Source organism: Rhinolophus hipposideros, assembly GCF_964194185.1.
Source record: "Rhinolophus hipposideros genome assembly, chromosome: 21".
NCBI lineage: Eukaryota > Metazoa > Chordata > Mammalia > Chiroptera > Rhinolophidae > Rhinolophus > Rhinolophus hipposideros.
Genome location: NC_138067.1, coordinates 10,774,927 through 10,798,399, shown reverse-complemented (window position 1 = coordinate 10,798,399; position 23,473 = coordinate 10,774,927). Strand labels below are relative to the sequence as shown.

The 23,473-nt window shown below is 36.5% G+C and overlaps 1 protein-coding gene across 7 annotated transcripts in view; it reads left to right on the top strand.

Moving 5' to 3' along the window:
* Nucleotides 1-23,473, top strand: part of CNOT1 (CCR4-NOT transcription complex subunit 1) — a 78,443-nt gene that overhangs the window by 20,325 nt on the left and 34,645 nt on the right. For all 7 annotated transcript variants that reach the window (XM_081031004.1, XM_081031000.1, XM_081031001.1 and 4 more), the window contains exons 2-16: nt 1,139-1,414; nt 8,277-8,384; nt 8,952-9,050; nt 9,420-9,488; nt 9,578-9,632; nt 10,100-10,303; nt 11,218-11,386; nt 12,330-12,456; nt 12,604-12,714; nt 16,074-16,244; nt 16,645-16,772; nt 18,937-19,177; nt 20,991-21,110; nt 21,840-21,962; nt 22,163-22,314. In XM_081031004.1, the coding sequence (XP_080887130.1) occupies nt 1,313-1,414; nt 8,277-8,384; nt 8,952-9,050; nt 9,420-9,488; nt 9,578-9,632; nt 10,100-10,303; nt 11,218-11,386; nt 12,330-12,456; nt 12,604-12,714; nt 16,074-16,244; nt 16,645-16,772; nt 18,937-19,177; nt 20,991-21,110; nt 21,840-21,962; nt 22,163-22,314 (1,979 nt within the window). In that variant the 5' untranslated portion in view covers nt 1,139-1,312. The remainder of the gene's footprint in view (nt 1-1,138; nt 1,415-8,276; nt 8,385-8,951; nt 9,051-9,419; nt 9,489-9,577; nt 9,633-10,099; nt 10,304-11,217; nt 11,387-12,329; nt 12,457-12,603; nt 12,715-16,073; nt 16,245-16,644; nt 16,773-18,936; nt 19,178-20,990; nt 21,111-21,839; nt 21,963-22,162; nt 22,315-23,473) is intronic.

Below are 23,473 nucleotides of genomic sequence, written 5' to 3'. Positions count from 1 at the left end.
ATTTTTGCTAGTCTGGTACAGAAAATAGCTACCATTGTAACATGAAGGAAACAACTTGTTCTTAGAATTTATAGCAGGCAGGTTTAGTTACATATAATGGATAGATGTAAGCACAATTTAACTTTTCACCTATTAGTCCTTTAGAATGAACAAAAACTATCTTGGCACACTTCTCAAGGCTCTCCTTTTTTTTTTTGAGGATGTGGAATGATTGCATGTGTAGAACCTTTGCTTTGTATAAACAAAACAATGTAGTCTTTCTCCATTGTTAAGATATAGTTAAAGATAAAGGTTTAAATTCCCTTACCAGGGGGCTTTTAATCTTCATGAATTTTCTGGATTTTACTCAGTGAGTTCTCATGGTAATGACAGTATGAACAGATTTCAGAAGGTGAAGCTGTGGATAAACTCAGTTCCTGGCAAAGATTTTTGTGTTGTTTCAGCAGTGGTACTTAGTGAATTTTTAAGAAAAAAACTTTTATGTTGGATTTGTTTGTTTTGGTGATAGAGTATTCCCTCAAATTCCATTTGGAATTAAACTGATAAGCAGCCCGTCATTTTAGCTATATTGCTGCTTTGGGTTTCTCTTTCTAAACATTTTAACAATACAGGAAGGAATTTGGGTTCTAGAGCCCTTACTTGCCTTTAAGTCAGCCATTCAAATAAACATACATCCTAAGATACAACTTTAAGATCAAACTGTCTGATTCTGAAGCAGTACATAAGGTTAAAGTGAATAAATGGGATCTTGTAAATAGGTTGTAGATAGTGTGATAAGGATTGAAAATGTTAGATGAGTGTTTGTTTCCACAAATCCTAATTTTAGGTAAGTACTTTCCTGCTCCTTTTAATAAGGTATAGTGTAAGTTATCATTTTGAAATAGATAAATAGAAATACCAAATATTTTTGGGTGTCTTTTTAAAATACAACTTTTTTGGGGGATATTTTCTTTTTATACTGGCCCTAATTTTAAAACTTGACATTTTTTTAATCAATAGTGGTTGAGACACTTAAAATTTTTTTTTTTGTTTTCGGTCCTCAGTGGTATTGCAGGTACTAGGAGAGGTGAAGGCTATTTAACCATTTTTCCCTTAATAAAAATTTAATTTAAAAATATGAATTTTTTTCTTTAAACAGGTGCCATGTTTCAGAACAGAGTAAGACTCCTGGTAAAGAAGAACTGAAGACATTGTACAGATACCAGATATAGGCTAATTACAGAGAAAGCATTAACCTGCCTCTGAGGTGACTAAAGGGGAATAATGGTGATTTTGCGCCGGGCTCGGCCGCCTGCTTCCGCCCCAACCAGCAATGAATCTTGACTCGCTCTCGCTGGCCTTGTCTCAAATCAGCTACCTGGTGGACAATTTAACCAAGAAAAACTACCGAGCCAGCCAGCAGGAAATACAGCATGTAAGTAAACGAGTACCATTTAAGGAATGAGTATGCAATGGAAAGAAAGTTGGAAATGTATCTGAATACGTTGCATGAACAGTGTCTTAACTTTTGCCCCTTATTTCAAGTGATTTCAGCTTAATATATAAAACCTTATCCCAATTTTTAAAAAAGAATCCACAGATTTATTAAAATTTTCTATAATAATTGTTGAATATGATCTGATTTATTTTGATTTAGACTCATTTATTGTTTCTTTTTTTAAAAAGCTTTTATTTTAAAGTGTTTTTTCAGGACCCATCAGCTCCAAGTCAAGTAGTTGTTTCAATCTAGTTGTGGAGGGCACAGCTCACAGTGGCCCATGTGGGGATCATACCGGCAACCTTGTTGTTAAGAGTATGGCGCTCTAACCAACTGAGCTAACAGGCCGCCCCCATTTTCTGTTTCTTAAAAACACTCAGATACACTTAACTAAAACTCACCCTTTTAAAATGTAAAATTCAGTAATTTCTAGCAGATTCACATAGTTGTTCAACCATCACCATCTCATTCCAGAATGTTTTCATCACCCTAAAAAGAAACACCTCAATCCATCAGCAGTTGCTCCTCATTTTCCTCTCCCTTCAGCCCAGTCCCTGGCAACCACTAATCTACTTTTCACTTCCATGGATTTGGACATTTTATATAAACGGAATCCTACCTTATGTGGCCTTTTGTGTCTGCTTTCTTTCACTCAGCGTGTTTTCAAGGATCATCCATGTTGGAGCATATTGTCAGTTTAATCCATTTGCGGGTGTTCCACATTTATCAGCTGGATAATTAGGTTTCCTGTTTCCACTGTTTGGCTATTGTAAATAGTGCAGCTATCAACATTCGTTTACAGGTTTTTGGGTAGATGTTTGTGTTCAATTTTTGGGGTATATACCATGTTTCCCCCAAAATAAGACCAGGTCTTATGTTAATTTTTGCTCCAAAAGACGCATTAGGGCTTACATTCAGGGGATGTCATCCTGAAAAATCATGCTAGGGCTTCTTTTCCGATTAGGTCTTATTTTCGGGGAAACAGGGTAGTGGCAAAATGGGAATTTTTTTGTTTGAGAGTCTAATATCATGTGACTCCATCTCATAATTTGGTGAAAAACTGAGGCCAGGAAAAGTTAGCCCTTGCCAAGTTCAGTGGCAAATCTGGGAGTAGTGCCCATGTCTCTGGAGTTCCTGTATGGAATTCTTTTCTATTGTTGTAATAACAATATCAGTAACTGCTGAAGCTTTTGAGTGCTTGTTGTGTACCATGCATTACCATGTTTCCCTGAAAATAAGACCAGGTCTTATATTAATTCTTGCTCCAAAAGATGCATTACGGTTTATGTTCAGGGGATGTCATCCTGAAAAATCATGCTAGGGCTTATTTTCTGGTTAGGTCTTGTTTTTGCGGACACATGGCACCAAAGAATGGAATTTTGGGGTTAGATGGTAATCCTGTCTTTAACTTTTTTGTGGAATTGCCAGATTGTTTTTCAGAGCACTGCATCACTTCTTTCCCACCAGCACTGTATGAGGGTTCCAATTTTTCCTTATCCTTACCAACACTCATTATTACATGTCCTTTTGCTTTTAGCCATTCTAGTGGATGTGAACTGATATCTCATTGTAGTTTTGATTTATAGCTAATGATGTTGAAAGCATCTTTTCACGTGCTTATTTGTATGTTTTGGGGGAAATGTCCATTCAAATCCCTTGCCCCTCCTTTAAGTCTTTTAAAATTGTTCTCAAGTGGTTTTGACTCAGAGCATTTCATTCAATCTTTATGAAAGTTAAATAGTATTCTGTACCTTAGTTTAAGTGATTTTACTCCCTTCCCATTTTAAAATCAAACGGAGTATCAGAATTGTATATATTGTTAAATTATTATAACCTTTTTCTGTTTTCCTTGTCTTTGGGGTGTGTGTGTGTGTGTGTGTGTGTGTGTGTGTGTGTGTGTTGGTTTAATTTTATTTTTAAAATAGGTAATATTAACCCAACTAACCCCAGTTACCCATTTATCCTACCTACAGGGAACAGATGTTAGCTGTTTATTAACTGTTTTTCCAAAGATACTTGCATATACAAAAAGGGAATATTTCTCATCCCTTTTCATCTGTTCTGCATCTTTTATTTATTTACTTATTTACGTTCTGTATCTTGATTTTTTTTTTTTTTTAATTCACCAGTCTGTCTTGGAAGTCATTTCTTATCCATACATGAAAAGCTTTTTCATTCTTCTAAGGACGCATAGTAAACCCTTGTGCAGATGAATTACAATTTACTATTGATGGACATTTCGGTTATATAAGTTTTTTTGTTTTTTCCCCTCTATTGACAGTGGTGTTACAGAGTTGTTTCTTGCAAGTAATCTAGTCCCTATGTGATTTTTTTTTTTCTTTTCACGTAGTACTGCTTCTCTGGTATATTTAAATATAAACAGGTGTGTATGCATATGGAGTTTATTGCATTTGATGCTGCTTTGATGAATTATAGTGCTTAAGTTCATTTGTCCTGTTAACCTAAAAATAAAAGGTCAAAGTAAGAGGCAACAAGCATTTATTTGAAGATCAAAAAAGAATAGCTATTCGGGAAGCACTGAATCAGGCAGAAACCCAAGTAGTGTTCCAATTAGGAGAAAAAGGCAAGGGGTATTTATGAGAAAGGGACCTTCATCAGTAGAAGGAAGGCATTTCTTTTGGTACAGATAAGCTAACTTTTTCTGTCTGTATCTACTCCTAATCTCTATCCCTATGAATTTTCGTTTAATTAAGAGTTTACTAACCTCGTGTATGATGTAGTCTTCTGCATTAGCCTTGTGCTATAGCATACCTTCCAATCTTCCAATTCAAATCTTTATTTCAGGGATATTTTTGTTGTCTTTGAATGTTTTTCATTTCTTGTGGATTGAGATATATTGATTATTAGGTGGTTATTTTTTCTGTGAGATTTTTGCCCCGTGTTTCTTTCCTAAGCATTGCAAAATTGCTTTCATTTCCTTCTGTTATCTTGTCCTTGAATCATTATTACACCTTTTGAGACTCCCCCGCCCCTTTTTAAAAAATTTACCACAGGTTAAAAATTCCTGAAAAGATATCAACTTAGGCACCTTTTAGTAAAGGTGTGTATTACATACTCCAAACCTTTATCAATACATATGAAGGAAAAGAAAAAAAAATTGGAGGAGAGAAAGCAATATGTCCATTTAAAATGGTCAGGAATCAAGATTATTGATTTAATCAATTTAATTATTTGTCCTTGAAAATGGTAAATGCGTGTTTGAACAAAGTTCTCCATGTCTCCCCCATCTCAAAAATCACAGCGACCTATCTGTGATCTATTTTAAGATCAAATAAAGGCTATGCTTTTTCATAGACTGAGTTCTTGTTAGCCTTTAAAGCCAACTTAGACTTAAAATTAAAAACAGAATCACCTTAATCAGAGAGAAGAGCTATTGAAAAGTGCATTTCAATCATACTCCCATCAATTTAAAATTTAAAATATTAATATGATCTGTCCAAAATTACCTAATTTCATTTTTAGACATATATACGTAATTGCCCAAAATAACTGCATCCCATATTTTAAAAAATTCTTTAGCACTGCGATAAATTAGTGGCTGGAAATTTCTAACCGAGCATAACTCAAAGATCTTCAAACTTGCATGGACTCGTGGCCAAGAAAGACACAGGGAAAACTTTATATGTGCACCCTATGTGTTCAAAACTAACTCAAAATTTATGTAAGGATACTTCTCTTACCAGTCTGAGACTTTCCCCCTTAAACAAAACAGTTCTATAATTACTTTGAGGCTATGGAATGCTATTTGTCTGAACTCTTCTGTTTGTTTGCTTGTTTGTTTGTTTGTTTTTGGATCCTTTAACTTTTGTATGTTCTTTACCTGTTTTTTTGTTTCTTTGCTCTGTTTTAGTTTTTCATATAGGTTCCATGCTGAATTTTTGGATTTTATCATTACAGAAGTATTGTAGAATGCCTTTGATATAGTTACTTAATGTAGCCTAAAGATTTTTCGATTGTTATAAGGCAGTTACTTAATTAAAACTTGGAAGTATTTTACTGTTCTCCCCTGCCCAGGTGGGTGGAACGGTATGAATTTTAAGTAAAAATGTATAGGACTTAATCTTAAGGGACGAATAAAATCTTATTTCAGCATTTTTGCAACCCAAGATCATGTTTTTTAAAAAACCACTTTAGGGCCGTCTCGGTGGCTCAGGAAGTTAGAGCTCCATGCTCCTAACTCCGAAGGCTGCTGGTTCGATTCCCACACGGGCCAGTGGGCTCTCAACCACAAGGTTGCCAGTTCAATTCCATGAGTCCCACAAGGGATGGTGGGCAGCACCCCCTGCAACTAAAATTGAACACAGCACCTTGAGTTGAGCTGCCGCTGAGCTCCCGGATGGCTCAGTTGGTTGGAGCGCGTCCTCTCAACCACAAGGTTGCCTGTTCGACTCCCGCAAGGGATGGTGGGCTGCGGCCCCTGCAACTAGTAATGGCAACTGGACCTGGAGATGAGCTGCGCCCTCCACAACTAAGAGTGAAAGGACAACAACTTGAAGCTGAATGGCACCCTCCACAACTAAGGTTGAAAGGACAACAACTTGACTTGGAAGAAAAGCCTGGAAGTACACACTGTTCCCCAATAAAGTCCTGTTCCCCTTCCCCAGTAAAATATTTTTAAAAAAACAACAAACCCACTTTAGTTTTAGAAGAAAAAACAGTTGCTCTTAATGAAGGACAGTATGTATGTATCACAGGAGGAGTACTGCTAGTAGCCATAAGACATGCTTTATGATCCTACCACCAGTCAGCATGTTACATGTGGCACTTGTCTTTAGTCGTTGCAACCTTGATTTAAAAAAAAAATCTTATCTATAATAATCTGATTGTGTCTATATACATATATTAGGGTAGTGGTGAAGATTGAGTGGCTGTAAAAGCAATTGTAAAATTAAATAAATGTAAAGGATAAGAAGGGATATTTATAAAATTTTGCTGATCCTATTTAAAACAAAAACTTCAAATTTTTTTTTTCTGGCCATTGACAGACTAATGGAATGTGTCCTCCATTTTTTTAGGTTGGTATAACATAACAGTACCAATTAAGTCAGTATGTTAACCATTATCTGGTCCCCTGATTCCCTCTGGAATTATTCCTCAAATGCTGTTCCTCCAGCTCTACTTGTAGTTGTCACCTCAATATTTTAAGTCTCAGCTTATATGTTATGTCTTTAAGGAATGGATGGTCTCCCTGATGTCTTGCCCATAAGTATCACATGACCCTGTTATATTTTCTTCATACGACAGTTAATATTATCAGAAATATTTTGCCTGTACTTCCCCCACAAAAATGTACTTCATGAGAGCTATGGAACTCATCTTGAGTGGTTATTTAGTGTGTACTCCACAAAGATTTGTAAAGCCAGATATTTTTGCTCTTTTGAGGGTAAGGTCTGGTTGGTTGGAGCATAGGTAATTCTATTCTTAATTTGAATTGGCACTTTAAGATAATGTCTTTAGCATTCCAAGGGATAAGAAAAAATAATCTCTACCTTTATAGAATTTAAGGAATGATAACCCACAAAACCAACACGTTGTTAATAGATTCACAGTAATCTTTAGAGTTACAGAAATTCTTAGTATCTGATTATGTAGATTTTAACTTGAAGATGTCGTTGGGACAAAGTAGAAACTGGTTTTACTTTTAGCTACCACATTTTCTGGATGGGGAAAACTGAAACTGAAATAAAGTTAACTTAGCCAGCTGTCGCATAATTACCATGACACAATGGAAAAACACAGGCTTTGGTGTTTTACTGTAAATCCAGATTTTTCAATTCGTAAGTTGGATTTTAGGCTCATGGCATCTGATTTAAGTGTCCACCTCTTCAAGTATAAAAATGGGAGTCATTATCGTCAGAGTTGAAGATTAAACCAAGGAACCTCAGTACCATATTTAGCCCAAAGTAGGTAGTTAAGTATTTATTATTTATTAATGTAGCATTTAATAACCAAATGACTACTCTGCACATATAGTATACTAAGCTTTTTTCTAGACTAGACATGAAGAAGTGAACAAGCTGAACAGATTCCGTGTTCTCATGCGACTTAAGTCTAGTGAGGGCCATAGAAAGCAAACATAACATCAGGTGGTGGTAAGTACTGTGGAGAAAGGTAAAGCAGGGCAAGGGGTCATATTGATATTTCAGGGAGGATACTTAGGAAAGGCCTCACTAAGGAGATGGCTGTAGAGCAGAGACCTAAAGGAAGTCAGAGAACAAAAGCATGTGTAGATATCTGGAGTTATTCTAGTTAGAGGGAATTAACAAGTACAGATGTAGGTTTGAGGAACAGCAGGAAACTAGTGGAGCACAGTGGCAGCATCTAAAGTACTGAGGTCAGACCAGTTCCTTTAAGGCCTCGCCTTGTAGACTATCGCAGTCACAGTTGGGTTATATTTTTAGGATAAAAATCATGCATAGAAAAAGTGCTGCTCTTGTGAGTCCAGTTTAAATTGCTGCCTTACAACTTACAAAAGTATTCTTACTACATGTCATCTATGCTACTTCTTGGTGTTTTTAGTGTAGATGTTTGACCAAAGCATAGTTATATGGGCCGTTTACTGGTGGTCTTTTCCTTCTGTGCTTCCTGCCAGTAACTGTAGGAAACATTTTAGTAATCAGTAATTGTAAAATATTGGTACCTCCATCCCAGTAATTCCTATAACTTATTCCTAAATGAACCTTAATGTAACTTGGAATTTTGCTCTAGAGCTTGATTTATTTATTTATTTTAATTTCCCTTAATGTTGAGTACAAACTCTTATTTTTGGTCTTTTTAGATTGTGAATCGGCACGGTCCTGAGGCAGACAGGCATTTGTTACGCTGCCTATTTTCGCATGTGGATTTCAGTGGCGATGGTAAAAGCAGTGGCAAAGATTTTCACCAGGTATTTGGGGCTTATCAAGTTTATGTCCACTTAGATGTAATGAATTACATTTGGGCATAGCGTATGTAGCAAACAACACATACAAATAGCACCCAGAAACAATCTTAGCTAAATGGTTAAAAGATACAGGGACTACCCCACGTTTTTTGGCCTTCCCTTCTCCCATATGGCTGCAGACCATTACAACTACCTAGTTCAGGCTTAGAGAGCTGGGGTGAGACCTGCCTAAAGGAAGCAGGAATGTGGGGAAGTTCTGCCTGATAAGTGAGGCAGAGGGGAGATCGCTTGTATTAGATTGAGTTTCTTTGACTTGATTCTCAATCTGGTAAATTTGTCACGATATTCCTTATAGTTATCTTGTCAATGACTGTTCTATAGAGGTTTTGGTTTAACGCTTGTTGCTAATAGACTTTAAGTAGTTTAAAATAATTTTTAAAGAGCTGCCTTTGATTATATATAAACAGTATACAATATTGGATTACACTTTAATGTTCTGAGCACCTCTGCTTCTGTTTGTGCCAGATGATGACTGTTAGTGCTAATGAAAATTCATTTTTATTTTTAAAGACTCAGTTTCTGATTCAGGAGTGTGCGTCGCTGATCACAAAGCCAAATTTTATTTCCACGTTGTCCTATGCCATTGATAATCCATTGCACTATCAGAAGGTTTGTATTGCTTTTATCTTTAGTAGTCCTTAAGATGTGATCCCTTACTAAATTTTCTAAAGAGGCTGTAAACCTGATCTCATAATGCCAAATATTAATTTTAAAATTTCAAGTATAGTTACATTGGGGTTTTTGTAGCTTTCTAACAAAATCATGACAGTTAATAGATAATAGAATTTTACTAAAACCAGATCATGTGAAGGCTTAAGTTTGTTAGCCAACTGTTCTAGGACATGGTATATTGTTTCTAGCAGCACTACACAGTTAATGTCACTGCCATGTAATACCATAATTGAGTGAACAAGTGCTTTTGCATACTTTCTGAGAATGGTGAGTTCTTGTTTTAAAATTAAGTTTGGTTTGTTTCAGAGTTTAAAGCCTGCACCCCACTTATTTGCCCAGCTGAGTAAAGTTCTCAAGTTAAGCAAAGTACAAGAGGTAAGTGATTTAAGAAAAGAGATGTAGCCAATATGAAAATTAAAAGCAGCGATTTGGCTCTTTGCTCAATCTGACCCTTCTTGTTTCAGGTAATTTTTGGCCTTGCTCTCTTGAATTCTTCCAGCTCGGATCTCAGAGGTTTTGGTAAGTTCCTGTTTCCCTAAAGATCCTATAGATTCTTCACGTTCTAGGCTTTTTTGAATCTTGAGACCCATAGTTGTGGATTTAGAGAATAAGGATAATGTAAGATGATTTTTTTGGGTCTCTTATGTATGTATGGCAGAAACACATACAATTTACCTTCATAACCATTTTTAAGTGTGTAGATCAGTAGTGTTAACTGTGCTCACATTGTTGTGTAACATGTTTGGAATTTCTTCATGGTGCAAAACTGAAATACTGTACCCCATAGAACAACTCTCTGTTTCCGCCTGCCCCCAACCCCTGGCAGTTGGTCTCTTATTTTATACCTACCTAATAGAGCTATGGAACATTAGAGGGTGAAAGGTAAGTTGGTGAAATGAGAATGATGTCATCTATATTTTGATAGTATGTGACTTTTTACCTGTTGTAGTGCAAAAATAACTTGTGGCGTTTGGTTTACCTTTTAGCTGCTCAGTTTATCAAACAGAAGCTTCCAGATCTTCTGCGTTCTTACATTGACGCAGACGTCAGTGGAAATCAAGAAGGTGGCTTCCAAGATATAGCAATAGAGGTCCTACACCTCCTCCTCTCCCATCTCCTCTTTGGACAGAAGGGAGCCTTTGGAGTTGGACAGGAGCAGATAGACGCTTTTCTTAAGACGCTGCGCAGAGGTAAAGGAGTGTCTAGCCTACAAAAGATGATTTCTTTGGACAAACACAGTGTTCATCCAAAGGAGTTTAGACTACAAGTGAAGACAATGATTTACCTTTATGTTCTTAAGTTGGTAATATTTAAGGAAGAGAGTATTTCATAATTTAAAGTAAAAAGTGATAAAAGCCTCATTATAGAAAAGGTGCAAAATGAACATACCTTCATCAATAATCTTGTTATATCAATAATCTTGTTATAAATGTAATCTTAGTTTTAAGACGTATATTTCTTTGTAATCTTTTTTTCTCCATTAGGGAGGCAGACTACATTAAAGTGACATGCTCTTTTTAGTTTAAAAAAATGAGTCACTTTTGATATACCCACTTTAACTCCTTGGCTACTGGTATTGTTATGCTAACAACTCCTGATTCTATTGTCATTCTTCCTCTGATCCTTCTTTTAGAGAGATAAGTAGTCTTTTTAAGATAAATCTGTGATAGTGGACTAACCACTATCCTTTTTTACTTATGTTTGTTTAGTTTAATTTTAACTTTGTCAGTGATAGGAAGTTTTCCACTTGTCATTTAGATAGATTCTGATATTTGTTTCTGATGCTACCCTTGTATTGGATTTGATAACCTTATTATGATAGTTTAAAGTCATATTTAGGGTATGAATTGGTGAATAGATACTGGGGTCCTAGTATATAAAATTTAAAATATACTTGTGAGCAATTTCTGTGATACAGAAACATTCAAAGTCTGGAATTGATGTTGAAGTCATAACTTGGGCTAGATGGTATGGAAAACTGAACAAGCTTTGCTTTAAATATGAATTTGTGGAAGGCTCAGGTTTGAGGGGCTTTTAAAGAGAGTAAACGAGGATAGTTTGTTTTTAATAGTATAGCACGTGTAATCTTTTTTTCCTTCTTCAGATTTTCCCCAGGAACGCTGTCCCGTGGTGCTTGCACCACTTTTATACCCTGAAAAACGGGACATTCTAATGGACAGGATCCTGCCTGATTCTGGAGGGGTAGCTAAAACCATGATGGAGAGCTCTTTGGCTGATTTCATGCAAGAAGTAGGCTATGGCTTTTGTGCAAGGTAAGCCCTTAAGATTCCTTAATGTGTTACCATCTTTGCCTCTCAAGAATTTTGCTTCTAAATTTAATCTTCCACGTACTGGTTTTGGTGGCTTCTATAAATATCCTAGTGACTAAATTTCTATCTCTTTGTCCCTTCTAGTTTCTCAAATTTAGGCATCAGAGTTTGCTAACTTAGTTGCCACAATAGGTGTTCTTTTGAGTGGGAGAGAGCATTGATACAAGTGTTTCTCCTGTTGCTGTCACCTGCAATTTCGTCACTGTACTATCATCTTCCATCATCTTCCTTTTCTGCCTTTTTTATACCCTGCCTTTCGTATGTTTTTGTCACCTGCCCGGGGCACGAAAGGAAATTTTGAAACAATTTAGTAGCACTATGACTGTCATATAGTGGATTGCTAATATTTTTGTGACAGTAAGTTATTAAGATCATTAATATACTTTAACTTCAAGTATAACTTTTAATGTTTTAAAAACTCATATAAACTACATATCCGCTTCTGTTTTGAAAGTGTATTTGTTGTGTATATGTACTTGGCATAAAATTTTTGTTTAAACTTCAAGATGCAAAGTGAAAAGTTAGAATGTATTTTCAAGGTTTTTTTTTGCACATATCAGAATAATCAAACTCACCTTGAATATCAGTATTTTAAAAAGTAATTTGATTCATACCGAAGTTTGAGGAGGATAATTTTATGTATCTTTATGAAAGATACTCTTGGCTCATTTTCCTCATTGCTCTTTTAAACTTTTTCTGTTCAGTTAAGTATAAGTGGGTAGTTTTTATATTCCTAACTATATAAAAGTAACAAGAAATTAAACTTTTTACTCTGCCTACATTAGTAAAACTAGAGTTTTCACTCAAGGGCCCAGTTTATATTAGTATTTCTTAACCTTGGTATTGACTGTGGTAGTGTTTTTCTGAAGTTAAATTTCTGTTTCAGTATTGAAGAATGTCGTAATATAATCATGCAGTTTGGTGTTCGGGAGGTCACAGCTGCCCAGGTAGCAAGGGTTTTGGGAATGATGGCTCGAACTCATTCAGGATTAACAGATGGAATTCCATTACAGGTAAGTGTAGAAATCAGCTATTTACTGACTTGAAGTCCACCCCTCTTTGTTTTGTTTATTAAATTACAACATGGTTGATTGTTCTACCAACCAGAGCATAACACGTTAAGTAGTTGGGTTTGCTTAATTCAAATTTTACTTCTACAGAGTATCTCTGCTCCTGGCAGTGGGATCTGGAGTGATGGAAAAGATAAAAGCGATGGAGCACAGGCACACACGTGGAATGTGGAGGTCTTGATTGATGTTCTCAAAGAACTGGTGAGTACTGGAATCATGTTTTTACATTCATGGTGTTAGTGTGATGTAGCCCACAGAAAGTAAATTTTAATGAAGAAAGTGCCTAGCCGAATGAGAGCAGCAGTGTTTTTTAGTCCTGCCTTCACGGCTTAGCAGTAATGGTGTCTGAGATAATTGTGTATTGGAGACAGTGTGTAATCAGATTCCAGTTTTGTTCATTTGGAGTTGTTGCTACTAAGTTTCTCCCCACTCTTCTTCTGCCTCCCCCCCTCACTCCAGTTCAAGTCGTTGTTTCTTACTCTAGTTGTGTAGGACACAGCTCCCCTGCCCAAGCTGGTATTACGAGCCTTGGGCTCGTCTGACTGAGGCAGTCGGTCGTCCGCTCACAGCAGGTCATGCCGGCTGTTGACCTCTAACGCTGGCTGCCGGCCGCTCATGGCAGCACACGGTATAGCACACGGCAGCCCACAGCACCTCACGCTGGCTCCCGGCCACTCACGGTGGCACATGGTAGCCTGTTTCAGCACTCAGCAGCCCATGGCCGCTCACGCTGGCTGCTGGCCACTCACAGCAGCCCACGGCAGCTCATGCCAACCTCGGCTGCTCATGGCAGCCCAATTCCAGGGAGAGCTGTTGTTCACAATCTTAGCTGTAGAGGGGCTGTAGAGGGGCTGTAGAGGGTGCAGTTCACTGGCCCGTGTGGGAATCAAACTGGTGACCACAGTGTTAGGAGCACGGCGCTCCAACCACCTGAGCCACTGGGCCGGCCCTACTAAATTTCAAGTGGCACTGGTCGAGGAGATTTGGTAAGCTGTTGGTGGTTTGGGTTTTTTTTTTTTTTTTTTTGAGGGACCAATTTACTGCAAATAATGATTGTGTGAGAAATTATTGAGGAGAAAGGGGCCTTCTGAATATTTTCTGGAAGGTGCAACAAAAAGCCTGTCAACCTTGCTTATAGTGGATAGGGATAATTAAAATCCAGACATATCCTACTACTCCCTCTTCTGGAATATCCGCAAACTAAGTAATAGGCTCCCAGATAACCAAATTACCTCTCCTAAAATGTCGAAATACTTAAATAAAACATAAAAGAATAAACTTAGACATTAAAAGGGTGTGAAGAAATTTAGTCAGTGCGAGAGTAGTGGAGTCAGGATGTAATACCTTCTATCTTGTTCATAAAATGTCAAGAAACAAAACAATATTTGAGTAAAGACTACTATCTATGCATATTTATGATCTTCTTTATAAAGTGTCAGGTCATATATAGAGTTGGTGCCAAAAAAATGTATACACTTTTTAAGAAAGGAAAAAACTGTATTGAAATTACACTGATGCTAACCATTTTGAACACCTCTTGCAGAAGTCAAATGTGACATTTATCTTTTGTTATGAGTATACATTGAGTATTACAATTTTAATAGTTTTTTTCCTTTCTTAAAATGTGTATATGGTTTTTTTTGGTACCCTCTGTATCTTGTCAGGTCATATATTCTATTAATTTTATTTTCACCTTTGTAACATAGGTAAAATCGAGTTATAGAAAATCATTCTGTTTTCTATATTATCTTACTACTAACAATTTTTTTCCCTTAATGTATGAATTTATGGTGTTCAAACAGATTCTCCATTAGTAATGGAGGGGGAAAATACTTGATTATGGTAGAAAACTTGAAAAGTGTAAAAGAAAAGCAAAGTAAAACCTGTTAACATCACTTACGGATAACCAGTTAATGTTTTATGCTGTGGTTGTCTTGCAAAAGTGAAAACGTGCCCTTTTCACTCAGTATTTTCACTTTGTATTTTATTGCCCTGTTGAAAATACTTTTTTAAAACTGCAGACAAGGACAGTAGTCCATGTATCTGAACCTATTTTCTTTTTTTTTAACCTATTTTCTGATTTCAGAAAGTGAAAGGATACAAATTTAATGCCTTGCACGGTGGGTCTGAATAATTGAATCAGTAACCTCTTTTCTTTTTCCCTTTTATTCTCGTATATTAGAGTTTTCTGTACATTTTTTGGAGGCAGGGAGCAGAAGACAATTTCAGATACACGCTGGGTCAGTGATTTGTTTTTCGATTGCCCACCAAGGATGGGAGGAGGAATCCAGAGGGGCATGCCTGTGGATTTACAAAAGTTGTCTCTATCTAGGATAATGGTATTTAACAGTGCATTTATGGTTCTGTTCTGTGGCAGTCAGTTTTTGAAATAAATTTTAGAAAGAAAATATAGTTTTCTAAACATTATTGTTGCCTTAGAGATAGCACCTCATTTGCAGTTTGTTCTTTGTACCATATACAAAGAAAGCATTAAAGTCTTAATGGGTTAAAAAGAGTTGCCTTAGAGCAAAACTAAACCGGATATGATGCCTTGGTTGGAGATTTTTTTTTTCTTAGATTTTTTTTTATTGGGGAAGGGGAACAGGACTTTATTGGGGAACAGTGTGTACTTCCAGGACTTTTTCCAGGTCAAGTTGTTGTCCTTTCAATCTTAGGTGTGGAGGGTGCAGTTCAGCTCCAGGTCCAGTTGCCGTTGTTAGTTGCAGGGGGCGCAGCCCACCATCCCTTGCGGGAGTTGAGGAGTTGAACTAGCAGCCTTGTGGTTGAGAGCCTGCTGGCCCATGTGGGAATCGAACTGGCAGCCTTTGGCGTTAGGAGTACAGAGCTCCAACCACCTGAGCCACCAGGCCGGCCCCCTTAGTTGGAGATTTAAATACAAAACGTGCACAGCTTTTTTCCTTTCAAGCATAAAATGTACTTATTTGTGCAGTGTTTGGTAAATTATTTTCTATAAACTTGTTTCTTTTGTGTTTCTTTAAGGAGTGTCATATGCTTAAAAAGAGTACCTTTCCATAGAACATTTTTTAAATGTAATTTTCAGTCATTTTGATGTAAAGAATCTAGACAACTTTCCCTGATGCATACGTTAGTACGCTTGTAGAGGAGATCTTTAATTAATTAAGAATGGTGTTTAGTATAATCAATTTATTTTTGTCACTTTGTTCCAAGGTAGTAGAATCTTGGTGTAAAGACAAGGCACTTGGTGAAGAGTTACTGTTTTGGACATGTTGGGATGGTAGTATTCACTGGACCAAGTGGAAGAAGAAAGAGTTCCCATTTATGCACTCACCTCACACCTTCTGAAGTATGGCATGAACTGAAAGGTTGAAGTACCTTGGTAGTAGTAGAACCAGTTCATTTTGAATATTAAGGACTTCACCTTTCTAAGTCTCTTTGGAAATGCCAGAAAGATTCAGATTATTTTGAGTTTATAAATAGAACATCTTGATTGAATTTCAAATTTAATTTAGCTCTTTGGATAAAGCATCAAAATATGTACACTTTCGTTCATTCAACTTGGAAATGTTTTTCTCTTTTAGAACCCAAGTTTGAATTTCAAGGAAGTAACTTATGAACTCGACCATCCTGGATTTCAAATTCGTGACAGTAAAGGACTTCACAATGTGGTTTATGGCATTCAGAGGGGTCTGGGTATGGAAGTGTTCCCAGTAGACCTCATATATAGACCTTGGAAACATGCAGAAGGCCAGGTAAATGAATGGTGTTTAGTTCTAGATGGGGAACAAAATAATGACTTATACTATGCCATCTATTCATTGATTAAAATATTCTTTTAAAGTAGAAATTGTTTTGCGTGGCTCAGAAAAGCAAGAGAATTTTGAAGGAACGTAGTTGTAGTTTAGTATTAGTCAGATTCAGTTGAAATATAGAAATCAAACTGTTTATTGATGTTTGTCTCCAAGGCCATTTCATTATATATACCTTTCATACCTTGTCTGGTTTTGAAAGAACAAGTAATTAAGATTTTAAAGGGAAATTGTCATTCTAATAACCTTGTGATTAAGATTAGCCTAATGAAAGACAATGTTTCAGATTTTCATAGCATTTACAGTCAGTTATGGTGGTAACAACTTTTTTCTCTTGTTCCAGCTCTCCTTTATTCAGCATTCCCTTATAAATCCAGAGATCTTCTGTTTTGCTGACTATCCCTGTCATACTGTTGCCACTGATATTCTGAAAGCACCACCCGAGGATGACAATCGAGAAATTGCCACATGGTAAGCACTCCCATCTAGCTTTTCTTGAAAGAAAAGAAGAGACCCTTTCTTGAAAGGGTCACTTACACTTTTTTGAAACATAAAATTAATAGTGGGAAACTACATGGTTAAAAGGTTTAAATGAAACCGTATTTTTAGTGAGCCTGGTTACCTTAAATTTTTAGAGTGGTGTTGGTGGACAGAAATCTATTTTTAGTCCCTTTATTACTAGATAGTTACATCTCTCTTCTTGTAAAGTCTTCCGTTGGATATTTTCTGAAACTATCAACATTGGAAGGAGGTTCGTACCGTATGTCTCTTAGTGTTAGATCACTCTCTTTGTAGATTTGCCCTTTCTTTTTGTCTTTCTGTCTGTCTTTCTATCTTCATTTCTTTCTCTCTTTGTAGCTCAAGATGGCCAACTCATCAAATCCAGTACTTTTAGTCAAATTACCTAGGTTCTTAGACTTCCAATTCCAAGTTTCTGAGGGAGAATCTGACTCTGGCCCAGTAGGTTCCTCATGGAACTCTAATCACTTCTCTCTGGGGACATGAGGTGTAAGGATAGTGAAAGCCCTTCCATTACTGTTGAGATGCACACGTGGCTATAGGGAGGGGGCATGGACTGGATTGGTCCCCGAAAGCATTTACTTTATATTTCATTCATTTCCCAACTATACTCTGCCGGGACCCTTGTGACGTGTATGATATTATTGTTTTTATTTTTCTGGCTGTGGGTGGTAGTTTTAGGGCAGTTTAAAGCCCTTTAGATATTGCCAAATCTTCTAAAACGAGATGGTAAACTTCCTGTAAAGGGATAGTTAACACCTGGCTTTGCTTTCCAGATGGTCTCTGTAGCAACTACTTAACTCTTTATTATAGAACAATATAAATTTGGGTGTGGTTCTGTTCCAACAAAACATTATTAACAAAAACAGACAGTGGGTGGATTTTCCTTGTGGATGTAGTTTGCTGATCCCTGTTCTGAAAGATTGACCTAAGCAGTGGTTTGTTGTAAAGTGTGCCCTTTTCCTAGGTGCTAGCTAACATTGAATCTGCAGGTTTGGTTGATTTTATTTTTCTCCCCTCCCGTTAAGTTTAATGTGTATACCCCTTTTCCTCGAAAGTAAGACCTAGCCGGAAAATCAGCTCTAATCATCTTTTGGAGCAAAAATTAATATGAGACCAGGTACTATATTTTAGTAAAATAAGACCTGGTCTTATATTAATTTTTGCTCCAAAAGATGCTTATTTTTGGGGAAACATGGTAGCAATGTATCATCTTCATTTTATTTCAACAGATGAGGGCCTCTTTCCATTTCATAAAACTGAAAGTCATATCACATTTAGCAATTTCTTTATATAGCTGTATTTTCAAGTTTCCCTGGTGTCTCAAAAATGTCTTTTAATGTTTTGAATGATTGAGTCCAGACAAACGGTCCATGCAGTTTCTTTTATTCTGTAAGTTTTCCTTCTCCCACCTTCTTTTTTTAAATACAATTTTTGACATTGATTTGATAGAGGACTAGGATCATTTATCCTCTAGTCTACCCCATGGTATGAGGTATCTGTTTCCTCAGGAGGTTTAATTTGATCTCTATCCCCATAGCTTCCAAGGACTAAGAGTGTGGTAAGGTCTTGAGGCTTGATTAAAGTAAACCACATTTAGCTTTGTGGGGAAAGAATAATTCATAGGGGGTGCTGTGGAGTTCCGAACTTGCATGACATTAGGAGTCATGCAAGCTTATAACTAGCTTATAACTTTGCATTAACCAGAGTAAGTGTTCAGGCTGTATTTTTGTGTGGAATTTTTCTTCTGTATAAATTATGTTCATATTGGAGTTTTTACTATGCCTAACTCTGTGATGTTATTTATTTATTTTCACCAATCACAAAAATATTTGGCATCTCTTTAGTAAGGAGGATCAGTGACTACACAAATGGACAGTGGTTTCCCCTCTCCTTCATCACTTATTTTGTTAGTTGATTTGGACTACCTTTGAAATTAGTCTGATAACACAGAAGCATGTATTTTTGAGATAGAACAGCACCAATTCAAATGTTTTTTAAATATTAGATGACAACAACTTGGTTTGATCCTGATAGCTGATATTGCTTATTTGGGAAGTGAATTTTGTATACTTAGATTTTCATTGATGGAGTATCTTACTTCCATTCTTGTTAGGAAGAGCTTGGATTTGATTGAATCTCTCCTGAGACTCGCAGAGGTGGGGCAATATGAGCAAGTCAAACAGCTCTTCAGCTTCCCTATCAAACACTGTCCAGATATGCTGGTATTGGCCTTACTACAAATCAACACCTCCTGGCACACCTTGCGCCATGAACTCATCTCTACTCTGATGCCAATTTTCCTCGGAAACCATCCTAACTCTGCTATTATTTTGCACTATGCATGGCATGGGCAGGTAAGACATGATCATCTGTTTGTTGGAGGATGTTCAGTGAGAAATTGTCAATCTTGGGATTGGGACAGTGTGGGAAAGTGACACTTCCACAAAGCTTATTTTATCTTTTTGCATCACGTGGTTATTAAAGTGTAAGAATTCAGGGTGGCTGGTTGGCTCATTTGGTTGGAGCGTTGAGTTAATAACACCAAGGTTGATGGTTTGATCCCTGCATGGGCCACTGTGAGCTGTGCCTTCCTTAAAAAAAAAAAAAATAAGAGCAAGGAGGTAAGACATTTTTTAAAAATTCAGTACTGTATTATGAAAGCTCTGTATTGTTAGGGTCCCCGGTATTCTTTTGACAGCTGTAAGGAGCTTAATCATTTATCACAGAACCAGAAGGTACTCGTATCTCTTTTTAACAATGCATGGGAGAAGATCACAAATCAGTTTAAGTGGCATTATTTTCTGTTTTATTGAAGTTCAGCATTTAAATGTTATTTGTGTTTCTGTTGAAATATCATTCAAGGCCTTGAGCTTTTCACCCTCTAATTTTATAAAATGTATTTGACAAGCAAATATTCTTTTGACCATTAATTTATTTGTTTTCTCCTAATAGCCTACATTTTTAATGACAAATGTAGAAGGTTTAAGAAAAAGCAGTTGGGGCGGCCGGTTGGCTCAGTTGGTTGGAGCGCAGTGCTTGTAACACCAACATCACCGGTTCGGTTCCCAGGTGGGCCAGTGAGCTGTGCCCTCCACAATGAGAGTGAAAAGAACAGCTCGCCTTGGAGCTGATGGGTCCTGGAAAGACACACTGTTCCCCAATATTCCCCAATAAAAAAATTTAAGAAAAAGCAGTCATCTTTCCCTTTACATTAAGTGCCTTTTTGGGCTACTTTTTTTCTTCAATCATTCTTATAGTAGTTTACATTAATACAAGCTTTTTAAAAAAAAATCAGATAAGACTATTTCTAAATGAAACAAATTCCATGCCATTCAGTTAGCTCTCCTTCATTTTTAGGGTGTCGAATTATTAATATATGGAAGACCCTATATGTTACCAAATTGTTTACCAAATATTTAACCAAAAGTTTGCACCCCAGACATTTGTATGCCTTTCTCACTACTACAGCTGTGAGGTAGAAAGGGTCTTCTAAAAGGAGCTCCATCTTCTCCCTTCTGGTAAAATACTTTTTCATTGGACCTTTTGTCACTCGAGGAAAGTTTCTGGAAAGTGATTTAATATAGCAACAGTAATTGCTTTGCCAATGCTTATATGAGAAATACCCACTAAATTCCAGCTATTTGTTTAGATCATTCAGTTGCAAGCCTTTAGATCAGTCCTCAATGCCAGGCTGTTTTCTGGTAAAAAAGGGAATTGAATAATTATACAATAGAAACATTCGCATTTCTGAGAGTAGCTAGATTGAGAAAGTGCAAACACTCCTCCCAGAAATACTGATACAGCACTACACCGTGCAACGCGAGGGATTAAACGGTTCTGTTTTAATTTATAGACCAATAATTTGTCACTTAATTTTAAGGAATTATGTAAACTTGATGTACCCTTTTCACATCATATTCTACTCTAATTTTGAAAGTGCATGGGCAGACTTGTACAGGACAAATAAATTCGTTTAATAACTATGGCCCACAGTTGAGGGGCAGGCTTCATTTGCAAGATGTGGAAATAACTGCTTTCCCACAAAGAAGGTCACTGGAATCACTGCTTAAATGCCTGCACTGATAGGCCTCTGTTTTACGTAAAAATAACAAGTAAAATTAGCTGGGCATTTGCAAAATGTTCAGGATTTTTTTCTTCTTTTCTTAGGGACAGTCTCCCTCAATCCGCCAACTTATCATGCATGCAATGGCAGAATGGTACATGCGAGGGGAGCAGTATGACCAGGCCAAATTGTCTCGAATACTTGACGTGGCCCAGGACTTGAAGGTGAGCTTCGAATGACAGAATAACACTTTTACTTATTAATGATAAAAAAAATAACATTTGTATGTAATATAGATGGCCTTAGGAATAATGTAGAAAGAGTTGAGATAAGAATTTTGTCTTGTAAGTAGAAAGGGAGTAGAAGCAGAGTGGTTTTAGATATGTAAAAATATCTAAGTGGCAAAATTCATTTATATTTGGTTGAATTGTGTTTGGTTTTCTATGATATTTGCAAAGGCTGTTTATTTAAAGCAAGTCATAATCCACTCTTCTCAGATGTAATCTGAGATAAAATTTTTGGAGAAACTGCATGGGTTTTGACCCTTTTGCAAATTTCATTTGCGTTTAACAGGATCTTTGGATCAGTAGTCCGACTCTTCATGCCTTTGGTTACTAGGGGCGCAGGACTGGTGTTACAGCTTTGCTCAGGTTAGAATAAGACTGAGTCTAGATATTAAACAATGGGTAACATTATTTTTCATGCTTTCACGTGTTCTGCTGCAGATTGAGTTATTTGAAAAAGCACAGGGTAAAGTTTATTTGGAAGGTAAAGTCAGGTTGAAATGTTTACCTTATTTTAAGTAAGGACTGATGTTACCTTTGAAGGATTAAGCTGTTTAAAAAATTATGAGGAAGAAAATTTTAGTATCCACTTGTTTGTGGAAATAAAATCAGGAAACAGAAAATTACTTAATTGCTTGACTTGTAGTTTGTAATATTCTTTTTCTTTAGGCCTTGTCAATGCTGCTAAATGGTACTCCTTTTGCCTTTGTTATTGACCTTGCTGCACTTGCTTCACGTCGTGAATACCTCAAACTTGACAAGTGGCTCACAGATAAAATTCGAGAGCATGGAGTAAGCAGGATTTGTCTATTTATTACAGATTTTAAATATTGATGGCTAAAATAGCTAAAGAAAAATAACCCTTTTAAATGTCAATGATGATGGTGTTATATTCTGAATTTTAGTCAGTGTTTAGTCTTTAATCTGAAATCAGTTTATCTTTAAGCAATTAAGATCAATTTCAAATACACTGAGAGACTTTTCTTTTTCAGGAGCCTTTTATCCAGGCATGCATGACTTTTTTAAAGAGACGGTGCCCTTCTATTTTGGGTGGACTTGCCCCAGAGAAAGATCAGCCCAAAAGTGCTCAACTTCCTCCAGAAACTCTGGCGACAATGTTGGCCTGTTTACAAGCTTGTGCAGGGTAGGAAGAGCATGTTTGAAAATGACCATTTAATACTGGAATTGGATTATATAGTGATTTGGGGGGAAAAGGTTGAATGATTAACAGTATCAGCAGCTTAGATAATCCAGTGGTTTTTAAGTTCAAAGTACTATACTACATAAAATACATATTATCCATTGGAGTTAATTTTTTGTATGTGGTGTATGATAGGGTTACAGTTACATTGTTTTGCATGTGGATATCCAGTTGTCCCACTAGTTGAAAAGGCTGGTCTTTTCCTTCTGAATTGTCAACTAAAAAAATCAGTTTTTCACTACTAATTCAATATATCTACTTGTTAACAGGTCAATTCAGATTTTCTGTTTCTCCTTGAGTCAGTTTTGGTAGTTTGTGTCTTTCTAGGAATTTGTCTATTTCTTCTGGGTTATCTAATTTGCTGACATATAAATTGTGTTACACTATATCCTTATAATCTTTCTCTTTCTTTAAGGTTGATGATAGTAATGCCCTCTCAATATTAGTATTTGAGCATGTCTCTGGTTGTTGTAGCTAGATATTTGTCAATTTTGTTCACATTTTCAAAGAACTAACTTTTGGCTTTGGTTTTCTCTTGTTTTCTGTTCTCTATTCCATTTATTCAGCTCTAAATTTTATTCAGCTTTTACTTCTTAATGCCAGCAGTAAAATTTTGAATTTAGGAGGAAAGATCTAAGACAGTGTCAGGTTTGTGTAGAGTTCATAGAGTACAAAGGGTTCCACAGTTTTATGAGGCAGTAACACTCAAAGATAGGAAGGTAGGTTTTTGTGTTAAATGTTTATCATAGTACTTGACATTTTAGAAGTCAGTCAGTTTTCTATGTGCTTGCCAAATGTAGTTATTGATTATGTGTAGGGTATTTTTACCTATACTTAAATACATGTCTTATCTTTGACAATTAGAAACTAGTATACAAATAAAAGTCGCTTGCTTACCTGTTGGCTTCAATATGTTCACATTCGGGTGTAATTTTTGACAAAGTAGTTGCGGATATGGATTGTTCTTGGAGTATTTTAAAACATATTGGTTGTACTGCATACAAAGTTTAGTTTCAGAGATGTAAATTAGATACTTTAAAGAGAAAGCCAATGCTCAGAAAATCCTAGTGATTAATGACAGGTGCAAAGACATGGAACATGG